Raw genomic sequence first — 13331 nt, 5'->3', positions numbered from 1 at the left:
ATTGACTTTGCACTTTTCAAGTTTCCTATTGAGAATAGAGTATGACCTTCATTTTACTGAGGCTTTTTGAAATGGGTCACCTACTACTCATAAGGAGCGTGCAGACCATTGGCTGTGGCACCAGAATCCTGTGGGTTCTACCTGATGGAGAAACACTTTTGGAGCATAGATCCTGTTCTTGGTGGCGGGAATGGGCTGGTACTCTTTTAGACTGATGAGCAGCTCTGGGCTATTACCTTATAACCCTTGCTAGGGTAAGAGATGACCACTGGAAGTTGAGTTGGATTCACTTCTGAAGGGTCTGATCTGGGACTTTTAACTTTTACCTAAAAGAGAAGTGTCAGGTAATGTCCCACATAGGCTCACCAAGGGCAGGTGAACCACCTTCCAGACACAAAATTCCCCATCACATCTCAGATGCTGTGGAGCAGAGGCGCGTTTTATTTCTCATTCTAGTGAGATAACATCTGAGATGATGGAAGTTCTTCTGCTAATGGTGTCCTGGAGAAAAAGTACCAGAGGAAAAGGGCACGTTTGGGTGGAGGACCTCCTTCCCGCCCCGTGATCATCTCCTGTTTCTGAATTTGGGCACATCCACTTCTCTGGATAAAAGGCGGAGGCCAGAGAAGAATCTTTGAAGCCAGGCAGCTTGCTGCGTGTGCCTGCAGCAGCCATGGAGGCAGAGCTGTGGTCTGGGGGCAGGAACCAGGGCAGCTGGCGGTAATGTCATTGCCTGTGGGGCTGGGCAGTGAGGAGGGAGTGATGCAGCAGCAACACATGAGAGAGGGAACCGTTGCAGTGTTGGGGAGCGACCGCACCAACTAGACTCCTTGAAGAGCCACAGGTAAGTCCTCAGGACGTGGCCTCTGGCAGTTTCACCTTGTCTGCACCAGATCATCAGATGGCAGCCCACCTCCCAAGATGTCCATTGCCAGACAGCACAAAGGCCTTTGTTTTTGAGCCCATTCTCAGGCAAATTTGGATAATTCATGTTTATTGTTGTCAGTTCATGGGGATTATCAACTCCACTTCTCTTTGTTTTGCCTTCTGGAATACTTGGTGCTTAGCTGAGGTTTCATTATCTTGTGCACTTTGCTAATTTAAATGGAGATGAGATTTATGAGATACCTCTATTCAGGTGAAGGTAATTTGTTAGACCTTCCTCTCTGCTTCACTGGAACCGTTAGTGGGTCTGACTTTCCAGCTTTGCAATAATAAGCAGGGATACTGGGCACTCCAAAGACCCCCCAATGGTTGCTTTCTTAGCAAGCATCCTAAGTATTAATAATCTTCAAACTCTGTTTCCGAAGTGTGGCTTGGAGTGCCTAATGAAAAAGCGGTGCTCCAGGACAAATTTTATTTTTACCTACTCTCTTCTTTGAAGGATCAGCTTAAACTTGGACATGGATTTGTGGTACTGCTCTGAGACCTTATTATCTCCATGTTCACTTTCCAATAACTGGGGTTACCCTCTTTACATGCTCCCAAGTGTATCAATAGCAATGCTTTACCTTTAAGTCCTCTTCCTCCTCCTGCTCTTCCTTCTTCCATCTCCTACTTTCATCTTCATTATCATCACCATCTTCATCACCACCACCACCATCACCACCACCTCCTGCATCATCATTACCACCATCATTATCACCACCACCATCACCACCATCACCACCACCATCATCACCACCTTCATTATCATCATCACTACCATCATCACCACCACCATCACCACCATCAGACAGGCTCTGGCTGATCCATGTCCACTTCTTTTCTCTTGCTTCTTTTATGCATTATTTACTTTTCTAGAAATTTATTTCCAGACCCATTTTGGTCTGTGAGCAATGGTTTCAACCACAACTGAGCAGAGCTGAGCAACTTCCTTTGTGTATGTTTGAGGTTCTTGCTGGTTTCTGTAGTTATAGGTTAATTGAGCAATAGGTTTTATGTCATTTGTTTCCTATTTGGACACTAGATTGTAGTACTCTGGCTTCAGGTACTAAGAAGAATCACTGTCTGGAGTATTTTGGCAAAAACAAATCTAGACACAAATTTATATTTGTGACAGCAGCAAGTACATGGTCTTCTATAATGAAATTGATAATGCCATGCTTAGGCACTGAATGTTTGAGTCATTGGTAAGTGTCTGGTCTGAGAATCATGAAACAGCGTCTTTAAGAAGATATCATTTCACCTTACAAAGAGCTACCCTATAGATTTTGCAATATATGTTTATTGTCATAAGCCAGAAAGCAAGACACACCCCACAGGAGAACAATAGATTGATTTGGGTTTCTCACTGTGGTTGTAGTGAAAGCCTTCTGAGTATTTTAATGCCCCTGAAACCACAAGCTCTATCTTTTTTTTTTCCTACAGCACATTTAGGTGACTCCAGATAACGGCAATGGCCTGGGTCTTTGGATGAGCTCCCCATCCTATGTGAAATCCCTGACATGGTAGTGCTTGTGGCCTTGGACACTTTTCATCAGGCCACTTTTCATAAGGCCCTGCTGATCAGATCACATCCTCCTTAGAATCATTGAATTTTAATTGTGCAGTGGCTTTTGCTTTCCTTACATATTCGAGCTTTGCCAAGAACTTTGTGTGTCCTGCTTTAATTTTCAGCTCATAACTAAACTTCATTTTGCAAAGTCAAACCAGAGCTTTAAAAGCTATGCTGACCATCCTCAGCAATTTACTTTAGTTTTTGTCTCCAGCTAACAAATGGACAGCAGCTTCCTTTTTCCCATTCCCACACCCCATAATTTTGATCATCATGAGAATTAGAATGAACTAAGTCTAGCCCTTTTTCCCCGGGAGCTTAAAATGCTTCAGGAGGCACTCAGTGGGTGTTCTTGTGTCTAACTCTGCAAGCTTCAGTACATTTCTGACCCAATGTGTGATTTTGTACAGGAAGCTTTGAAGTGATTTGATTAACCCAGTTACCAATGAGAAGCAGTAGACCCTACATTGTACTGTCTCCTCTCCTCTCTTCCATTTTGGTTTTGTTATCAAGTCCATCAAATTTCTCCAATAGAACTCAGAGTTTAGATATTACTATGCTAAAACTTAAAATGCATTCTGTCCTTGGTAGCATGCAAGGCAGCGTAGGGCATAGAAGATGTGGAGACGTGCTCTCTCTGCCCTCCTGTGCTTAAAGTCTGGGATGCAGGAAAGTAAACAGAAAAGAAATACGAGTTTAGCAAAAGTACAAAAGAAGAACATGTGAATGAATGGAAGAGAATGTCAGAGAAGTTAAGAGGGGGTGGACTAAATTCTCGTAGGAGACAGCTTTTACACTGGATCCTCAAGAATGGTGAAGGCTTGCTTGGTGGAAGGAGATCTTAGGAGATGTGATGGTGTGTAGACAAAAGGAACATCCTTAGGAAGCAAAAGGGGTGTTTGAAGAATGGTCAAGCAACTTTTGGAATGAGTGCAGAGAAGAAAGTACCAGGACCTAAACTTACCTATTGGGAAATTTCTGCTACAGGTGCAGGTGATACTATTTTAAAAGATGGACTGACCATCCAGAGGCTTAGATTTCAGCTCTCACTCTGTTCCTGGGTGACCTTGGACATATCACAACAGCCATTCGGGCTGAGTCACCTATAAAATAAAATTGAAAAAGCACGACAGCAAGGGCTAGTTGATGCAACAACCAACAGATATTAAATGTTCCACAGATGTCAAGTTAGGACAATCGGGGTTTAAGCCCAAGTGCTGAAATAAAACGGAATTGCACCTGGCTCAAGTCTAACATTGTGAAGGAAACATTTTGCCCCCGCCATTTCCTAGATACCTAATACTATGAGAACACAGGAGTATATTCTCTGATTTTTACCTGGTAAACATTTTCCAGAAGGCTCTGGGGACATTTGCTTTGCTTTGCTTTCCAATGAAGGTGAGCTGCTATCCTGGCACCCTAGCCACCATCCTGTCTCCAAAGTGGCACCATGCCCTGCAGACACCAAGCTGGCCGTTTTCTACTTCTCCAAAGACAAATGTGATAAGATTTGCTTTTTTAGATTGCAGCTGCATCTTTCTTCCGCTCCCTTCACATCCTTTCAACTCAGCAGTTTTCCTTTTTGCTCCAGATAAATTGCTGTTAATTTAAATGTACTGCAGATCCTTGCCATTTTATGGCTGATTGCTTCTGAGTAATAGGAGGAAAATGTGTGCACGTTTGAATGTAAAGAAATCTAAATGAGTCGGAAGCCAATGGCAAAGAAAGCACAGTGCTTCACTGACCTTCAGCCCCCCAGTCCTTCCCTTTGGAGAGGTCAATGAGCAGATCCGGAATCAGCAAATAGCAGAGACACATCCGGGTTTTTCTTCTCCGCTTTCAACTTTACATCACATTTCTCATTCAGCACCTGCTTTATCCTTGTTCTTATTTAGCTCAACTAAGTGTAAGCAGTGGTGGCAGAGTTTCTCTAGAGTTGTTTTTGATAAAGGAGCTGTTGTCAGGATAACTACCATACACCATCGGAATTCTGCAAATGCTTCATAATGTCACATTGTCAAAATATCTATATTTCAGGCTCAGAAGCTAGACAGCTCATTTGGCTGCTAAACCCACAAGATGTTCAGCCATTTGTTGTGGTCTAAAAACTTTCCCCCATCACTGGAGAAAATAATTATCTATTGTTTTATATCATTTTGTGTCCCCTTTTGTGAGTTTCTTATAACATGAGAGGGCATAAGTCATAAGATCCCGGTAGGTAAATTGGGGCCCTAATTGAATTTTACTGTCAACCCCTTGGAAACATGAAGCATTGGATGCATTTCCTTATAAATAGTCAAGTCTTTAAATCAAACTAATTTTTCACGAGATGGTGGCATCTCAGTATGTGAAAATCAAGGGTATGGAGAGGAGGCTGACGTGCCTTCCTTGAGGTGAGGGGTGGTATAAGTGATGCTTTGAATATAGACACTGCATATTGCTTATCATTGTAACAAGTTGGCTTTTCCTCAAGAAAATCGAGTGTGTTTTTTAGAGTGGCTTCACTTGCTTTTCTTGCATGGGTGTGTGGAGCTGACATGTGTGTCTCTGAGAAGGGTGCAAAGGCAAAGCAGAAGAAGGTTAAAGAGGGACACGACATCAACTTAGATGGGGAAAATGCTGTTGCAGCCTGAGTGAATGGCAGTCCGAAAGAGCTTGCATCTAGCCAAGCAAATTGTGTCTCCCAATTGGAATAATTAAAGAGCCTGTAGTGGAGGTTGGGGAAGTTCATGGCAGAAGAAAGTGGCAAATAGAAGCAAAGGAAGAGCGGCCTGGCTCCGATTAAACACTCTGACATCAGTACACTTTTCAAGTTCTTGTACCATAACCCCAGTGGAAATAAGATTTGCATTAGCAGTTTAATCTGTTCTGTTATTTTCATCAAATAAACCCTTCAAAATTGCATGTGCAGAGAAACTGGTATATTGAATCAACAAATCATTTCGTTTGGGGGTGATGTCTTCTATTTGTATCACCAAGTGTTTCCTGTTTTTATTGGCAAACTTGGCATCCTCATATTAATCCACTTGTTTCAGTGGGAAGGAATTTGAGAGCCACCCTCTTAAAACCTGAAAGGGTAGCTAAGGTGTTTGGTTAGTTCATTTGGTGTGCTCGAGCTACGTGCCATAATGCACTCTTAAACTAGTGCTGCTTGTGTTTGCCTGGAGGCTGAACTTTTAGAAAGAGACTGGAGACAGATATGAAGGAGACTTAATCAGTGCCACTGTGTACTTCCTAAATTCTCAGTGCTTTGTGGGAGATTAAATCCATAAACGATGTCTGGCCTCTGTCCCCAGTTATTTTCCTGAGAGTTGGAGGGGTGGGAGAGAGAAATGCCATGGAAATTAAGCTCCGTGGACTCTTTTAGTGTTGTAGTAAATGACGGTACAGATTAGTGATGGTAATGACAGCTCTGGAGGCAGATGACACCAGCACTTGGCAGACCAGACACCAGGTTGAGGAAGATCGAGAGTCTGGAGGGTAGGGTTTAGAAGAATCTTCCAAAGCTGAACTTTAAAACGTCTTGGAAACGTCTTGGGGGTTTCTACTATGATGCCATCTATTTTGTCACTTAGGAATCTGATGAAGATTCATGCACATTACCCACAGAATTCTATGTAATAGACCCTTCCCTGTTCCTGCTGGGTTTTCATAGGCAAGCAAACAGAGAGTTTGTCCCTCCACATAAGGTCATGGCAGGGTAGCTATAGCATCAGAGCTCCTGGGTCAGAACCTGAGCTCCATCACACACTAGCTGTCTAACCTTGAGCAAGCTGCTTCACTCTGTGGGCCTCAGTTTTCTCACCAGTAAAGAGAGTGCAATAATAGAACCTATCTCCTAGGGTTATAGTGACATTAAAAGGGCTGATTTGGGCAAAGAGCTTAGAAGACAGCCCCACAGAAAGTAGATTAGCTGTTATCTATTGTGTAAGTTATTCCCTCATCTTTCTCCGTCTGTGGCCAATGAAGTATTTGAAGTCAAGGAATCCATTTTCTTTATTTTTGCATCATGCATTACAGTGTCTACTCTTTGGTCAGTTCTCAGTAAATGTTTGTAGAATGAATTGATGTTAAGTATTATATATGTTTTATATATTATATGTACTAGACACTATATGTCTTATATTGTGTAAGTAATGTATATACATACAATATACTTCATTTTGTATACCATATGCTATGTAATAGATTATATATATGTGCCATAGGTATGGTATGGTACTTAAATATAGGCGGTTAATTATTTAATAGTAGGATTTCTGAAAAAGAATCTAAATCTTCGTGTGGGCTCAATATTGTACTGGTTACAGCCAGCCAGTTCTCTGATATGGCTGAGTAATTAATCAGTTATTTTAGAAATAACTTGGTTTTATAGGCGGGAAAAGAAAATGAGAATTTGGGTAGATATTTGTTGTTGAATTTTATTTTTTTCCGTATATATAAAAATTATTCAGGAGTCATCTTATGTTGTGCACAGATTTCTCCCCCTTAAATTAAGATGTTAACATCTGATACAGTTGTGGGTGGAACCGTGTGCAGAAATCCTTTGCATTTCTTTCCTGTGTTTCATGTGTCACGTAAAATAGGTTTTAAGTTTAAAACTAAGTTGCTCGGTAATGAGACTCCCATTTTCTCCTGATTTCTGTTTTGTAATTATATTGTATTTACGTTTTCAAGCATATTCCATGTTGTGTCTTAATTTTGATTTTTATTTATTATGTTCTTTTAATAGTGACTGTACTTGCATGTTAATTTCCATTGATTTTTCTTTTGAGCATGACTTATGTTTTATTTTGTGTTTCTTTTAGGTTTTGTTTTGTTTCATAAGATCCCACTGGATGGGTAGCTGAAATAAAGGAAAAGACAGAGAAGGGGGCTGTGGTGCTTGTTGGTTGATGCTGCCTTGTAAGCTGGACTCTTGGGGCTGGCATTGGCTTCTCCCGGGAAGTGCCACTGATCTGGGGTTTTCTGGTAGATGTGGGTGGTGTTTGCAGGAGATACTGCACGAAGCCTGCAGGTGCTGTGAGCTGTGAATGGGGGACACCAATGCAGAGACAGCTCACAGGCAGCTAAGAAAGTCAAGAAAACATCTTAAATTAATGCTTCTCTTTTGTTCTCACAATCGTTCAAATACAAAATGGAAATGAAATGCCATTGGATTGTGCTTCTCTTTGGAAAGGTGTGCTGTTTGACCATACTGGAAATGTATTGATTTTCAATGTTTCTGTTATTAAAGGTGAACTGCAAAGTTTAAAAAAATCTAAATTTAGGGACAGGTGTAAGTACACACTAAACAGTCTAATCTCCATTTAACACGAATTTTAGCATTGTTTTCTGCTGTTGTTTAATCAGTACTGAATTAAAAAAGTTTAACTTTTCCACCTAGAATGCAGTGACTAAAAGAGTTAAGGGCATATCCACCATCGCTGTGGGGACTTAGGGATGTCCTGAGAGGTTCTTTCCTCTTCACTGGCCATGAAGGTCCAGAGCCATGCAGTCAACAGTAATGATTTCCTTAAAGTTTATCATCAGGCAAAAAAAAAAAAAAAAAAGAAAAGAAAAAGCTATTTGGTCAGGGTCTGTGGATTTCAGTTAGTCATAGTCAGTTCCAGAAAAAAGAGTGAAATATATGCATATGGTGCATATGTCCTTTTATTTGACCTCTGTGATCCACCTGCTTTTTAGAAGTTTGCCGAGTAAGAAGGCCGCAGCGTCTCATGCTGTTCCCATGACAGAAGTGCAGCTTTTCTACTCTGAAAAGGCCTGCGAGCAGAATGGCTGGCCTGCTGTGAGCAGGAGACTCTATTCTAAGAAGCCTAGTCCCCCTACAACGTACTACACTCTGCTGGGTTTTCCTGGGCTGGACGGCTCTTCCTGACCCCAGCAGCACAGAGGTGGCAGGTCGCTAATGAATATGTGCTTTATAATGTCCAGCTTCAATGCTGCAAGGGCAGCCTTAGAGCTACAGAATCCTGCATCTCTGACTTAGTCTTATGTGGACACCTGTCTCACGCACTTGGCCTTCATGGTGGCCTTTGTACGCTTTGCTTAGTGTGTAGCAGGCAGGATCCCTGTCCTGAAGTGAGGTTTGGCTGCCCCTGGCCCGCTTCACACCTTTCTTGTTAGGGGAACTTCAGAGCCAGGCCTGGAGCATTTTGTTTGAAAACACAATTGGCTCTGACTGTTAACGTCTGCATATAGATGCCACAGCTGAACTGGAAACTTACTGACGTTTTTAAAAAGCCTTTTTTGGAGGGGAGATGGTTACTCAAGTTTTGCAGTTCAGCTTTAAGGTTTTATAGTTTTTTAACTAGTCCAACATGTTTGGAAACATTGTTTTGAATCCTGTGTAACCAAGGCATTAATCTCAATAAACCAGGATCCATTTAGGCACCGCTTGATATAAAAAGGTTATGCGTGATGAATATTTTATACTGTATCTTTTACATTAGCCGCTAAGTATGTTATTGCTTGATGCAGACATTTCACGGAGTCCTATGGATTACAGCATTTGACTTGGCTATTCTATACCCACTCCTGAAAGAAGGGCGGTTTCTCCAAAGCATAAACAGGCTGCTGTTCTCAGAAGCTGTCTTTCCAAAAAGATATTTGAGTGTGAGGGCAGGTGACCCTGCGTATGGGGAGGTCTGAATATTCTCTGAATTCCCATTTTCTTGCTCACTGTTGAATGACTGTTCCTGTCACTACTTAGATTTTGATCTTTCCCAAAAGTGTTGATTTACAAAAAGGCCAGCTAATTGTAGAAATCCTGCCCCCTGAAAGAAAAATGAAATTCAAACTGAGAGCCAAGCAGAGGCTGTCAGGACGACAAGGGTTCTTAAATATCGGCCATTTGGTACAATTTCTTTTAAAGCTTTTATGTTATTCCATGGAGCTATGAACTGTTTAAGGACTATTTTAGAAGTATCCCAGACCCTAAAAAAAAAAAGAATATTTGCCCTCAACAGCTAAAAGAATTGCAAGCTAGATTTTTGTTTTAAAATGGAGAAAAGTGGACAGATAAGGCAATTGAATCTATCAAAGAGCCGTTGATATCTCCTAGGGAACGATGAAGCCATCAGGCTATTAGAAAATGGTTTCGTATGGTCTTGTGTTCTTTTCATTTTTTTTTTAATCCCTGAAGACCTCAATCAGTAACCCAGCTTCTCATTTCTATACTCCAGACCACCTCTGTCATCCTTTGCTTTTGATGTCCCCTATAAGGAATCTTTTTCGAGCTTCCTAAAGGCACGTCTCGTGCATTTGTTCAGCATTAGAGAAGGAAAGGCGGCAGTTTTGCTGAAATCAAGTCTGTCACCCTCCAACAAGGCTGTGGCATTTCAGTGCCAGGCAGGTACCCTAACTGAACAACATGGGCCGGATAAGTGAACACCCCCCGCTCCAGTGGGGCAGCTGTCACCTAGACCCAGCCAACTCGTGCCTCCCAGGGATAGGCCCAAATTTCCAAACCTTCTGATTCTTTAAGAGAAACTTGAAACCTGGACATTTTATCTGAAATGTCCCTATTTTTAAAAAGTTGGCTCAGTTATTTTTAAAATATTATGTAGGCCAACAAAACATGTCTGCGGGCTGCCAGTTTGTTACTTTGGTCTTAAAGCAAGATCATTGTTCTCTTACTGTATCCCGCTGTCTTGTCTTTGCTAAAGCACTTCCTGGCACCACCATTGAGCGCTTTAGTACCCTTGAGTTTAGCAACCCAGGGATCTGCAACATGTCACTTAATTTGGGGCTGTCTTATAGCTTCGCTAGCTGCGACCTTGGCTCTCTCACCCTGCCTGGAACTCTCTTGTAGCAATGCTTTCCCCCAATCCCCCAGTGGGCCCCAGTTCCACGTGGCCAGAGGCACCTAGTGAGTCCTACTTCCTGTTTTGTCTGACACGACTTTCTTTTCACCAGTGTTCATGTTGCTTGGCCCTCTCAGGTGCAGCCAGGTTCAGATGGGAAAGCACATGGCCCCATTTCATGGGTGTCCTTAACATACCGATAGGGCCATTGGTAAAAGAAAAACAGGTGTGTCATCTTCAAGAGGCGTGGTTCGGGTCCTGTATCTTGAATTGGGTCCCACTGAGACCCTCCGAGGCAGCTGAGAAAGATGAAGAAACTCCCACTGTCATCATGTGATACATCAGTCTGAGGCCAAAGGAGGTCCATCTCTCAACAGGCGAAGTGAATCCCCACAAACTTTAGAGACAGTCGGATTCAAGGATTTTCCCTCCTGGTCTGCAGCAGGGATTGGTTTCTTTTTGACCCACGGAGTCTTCTTTCCAAGAGTAGGGAGCAGAGATGAGACGTGAACAATCCCAGCTCCAAGCCCACAATGCAGAACCCAGAGCTTTGCTTTTAGCTCCAAGTCCTTCAGGTAATCCTGAATCACACCCAGAGTGGTTGAGGCTTGCAGCTCCCCCTCAGACAGAGCAAAGGCCATCAGGATTCAGCAGTTGGAGGAGTAAACAGCTCAAGGAGTACAGGCAGGAATTCAGGTCACTGCCAGGAGTGAGGGCCAGCATGATGGAGGCGCTCCTGCTTTTCCTCTCCTCTTTTATTTTCTTGATTGTCTTAAAAACCTTGGCTCTTTTCTCTCTCTCTAACACTCTAAATTGACTCCATGACAAACTGAGAGTTTATTTTTATTTGCTTTATTGGTTGCTTTGCACACACCATTTTTTTTTTTTTCCATTGCAAAATGGAATCAAAGCAGTAACTGGGACCGATATTAACTCTTCTCTCCCTCCACCCGAGAGTGGATGATTTCCACTTTCACCTGCTCTATTGTTTTCTGTCTAGAACTCCTTCCTTTGTTTTCATCTAATTTCCTCCCACGACAATAGAAGCTCATTTCATCTTCTTTTGTCCAGACTCTATAGGTAACAGACAGATTCCATAAAATCCAGGGTCTTCACAGGGTTGCTGCATGCAGCCACGTGGGCTGTGCCATTCCTGTGTGGTCAAGGTCGGCGGACCCCTCGGGGTTCTGCCACTCAGCAGACTGGACTCCCAGGAAACTAGGACAGAAGTAGACATTCTATTAAGTGCATTTTGTTGTGTTCACACACCTACAGCACCTGCAAACCATGTCAGGTTTATTCAAGTGCACCTGGGAAGGTTAAGGACCCTGCTGGACAGGGCAAGGATGTAATTTTCTGCAGGGTGCTGCCAGGCTGAATTAAGTTAACAGAGTTCCCAATCCAGAAAGTGACATGAAAACGGTTGTTACAGAAGGCAGTTTTCATCTCAAGTTAGCCCATTTCCTTGTTTTGGTCTTCAGGAACAAAGGGACCTCCCAGCCATCTGATTTTTACAGAGAAATCACCCTGAGTTTAATTCAGGCTAATGTGGCTTGGAGCCTTGGGCTGGTCATTAGTGAGCACCCAAGATGGGTTGACATTGGCTATGTCAGGAGTCTTAGTTTTCACAGAAAAATAAGTGTGTGAAAGGCAAAGAAAAGAACAGAGATTTTCACCACCTTTATTTTAAGACAGTCTAGTTATGAATGGAGCTTCCATAAACAAATATAAAAGAGCAAGAGATTCTATTCACAACGTATACATATGTCAAATCATCACACTGTACACTTTCAATATCTTACAATTTTCTTTGTTGATTATACCTCAATGAAGCTGAAAAGACAAAAAGGAAAAAAATAGCAAGAGACTCCAGAGAAAGACAAATCCTCATTTCGTGTTCAGATACATTTGCTGTAATCCATATAGGCAGCTTGTGAATCATTCTCATGTCCTGTTTTTCTCCCCATAATGTTCCAGGTCTTAAAGTCATTTTTTTCATGTTTCCTGTAAATAATGGATAATCATTTTTATTTTATTTTTAAGTGCTGTTTTAACAATGTGGATAGACCATAAATGTACTTGCTGAATTCATTCTTTTTTTTTTAACAAACCAATAAAATTTTATAATTTATCTCCATGTGTCTTGCATTCTCTGTAGGGACTTGTATGTTTCCCCCCTTCTTCAAATACATACCATCACCCCGTGTGTCGTTAGTGGTCTCCAAGACTAAAGGTGTTAGAAGAAAGTGTGAGAAATGTCACTGGGAGTTTGGGGGGAGTCCCAAACCCACTGTAGATTCTGGAATAAGTCTCTTCTAAAAATACGGCTTTTAAGATTTTCATCAATGTGAGTTATACATTTATGGTTTACTGATTCCTGCATCAGATCTATTTTCATTGGCTAAAAGGCAATCCTAAAAAACAACAGAAAAGTTTAAGGGAATTAAAAAAATAAAACTTATATCCAGTGAGAAATTCTTTGGTATTTTCAAAACTTGGAATGACTTGGGTTCCTGAAGGAGGTATACTTGGTGCTCTGCCCCTCCATTCTAAATAACTTTGTGGTCAAATGAACATGATGACCTGTGCTTCATGGGAGGGGGTGAGAGAGGAAGACAAGTGGGCATGAAGATAAGGTACCATCCTGAACCTTGACTGTTAACCTGGTGCCTGTACTTCGCACCCCTTTGGTCTCCATTTCCTGCCTGGCCACACTGTCTCTTCCTCATTTTCCCCTTTTCAGATAGGAGCTAAAAGCAAAGTTCCTAGCTCGGATTCATTTGAGACTGCTTTCACCTTCCCGTAACCTTGCAAACGTTTTTGCTCCAAAGCGAAGACTTAGGGATTAGAAAAACGTGACCTGATGTTTTAGTGAGCCAAGTATGCTGACTCTCTTCAAAGAGCCTGGTTTAGTGCTGGTGACTTGTGCTTTCTCTAAAGGCCCTTTTAAATTTGCTGAGCTGAGAACAGGTTTTGTTGGACATTGGAAAGTTGTATGGTAATTTGAGGTGGTAGGCATTGGACACAGA

At 42.0% G+C, this 13331-nt stretch overlaps 1 protein-coding gene across 10 annotated transcripts in view; it reads left to right on the top strand.

Moving 5' to 3' along the window:
* The window catches only part of NTRK2 (neurotrophic receptor tyrosine kinase 2), a 409783-nt gene that overhangs the window by 135793 nt on the left and 260659 nt on the right, over nt 1–13331 (top strand). For 2 of the 10 annotated variants that reach the window (XM_082401165.1, XM_082401156.1), the window contains one exon: nt 7306–9449. The exons of the other annotated variants lie outside the window; for them this stretch is intronic. Coding sequence is in view for 1 of the 2 variants with exons in the window: in XM_082401156.1 (XP_082257282.1) it covers nt 7306–7343 (38 nt within the window). In the remaining variant the exon portion in view is untranslated. Of the gene's footprint in view, nt 1–7305; nt 9450–13331 lie in introns of those variants that run through there. 10 annotated transcript variants of the gene reach the window in all.

The sequence above is a fragment of the Balaenoptera borealis genome (genome assembly GCF_965194805.1).
Source record: "Balaenoptera borealis genome assembly, chromosome: 8".
NCBI classification, from domain to species: Eukaryota; Metazoa; Chordata; class Mammalia; order Artiodactyla; family Balaenopteridae; genus Balaenoptera; species Balaenoptera borealis.
This window is presented reverse-complemented; position numbering and strand designations above follow the sequence as displayed.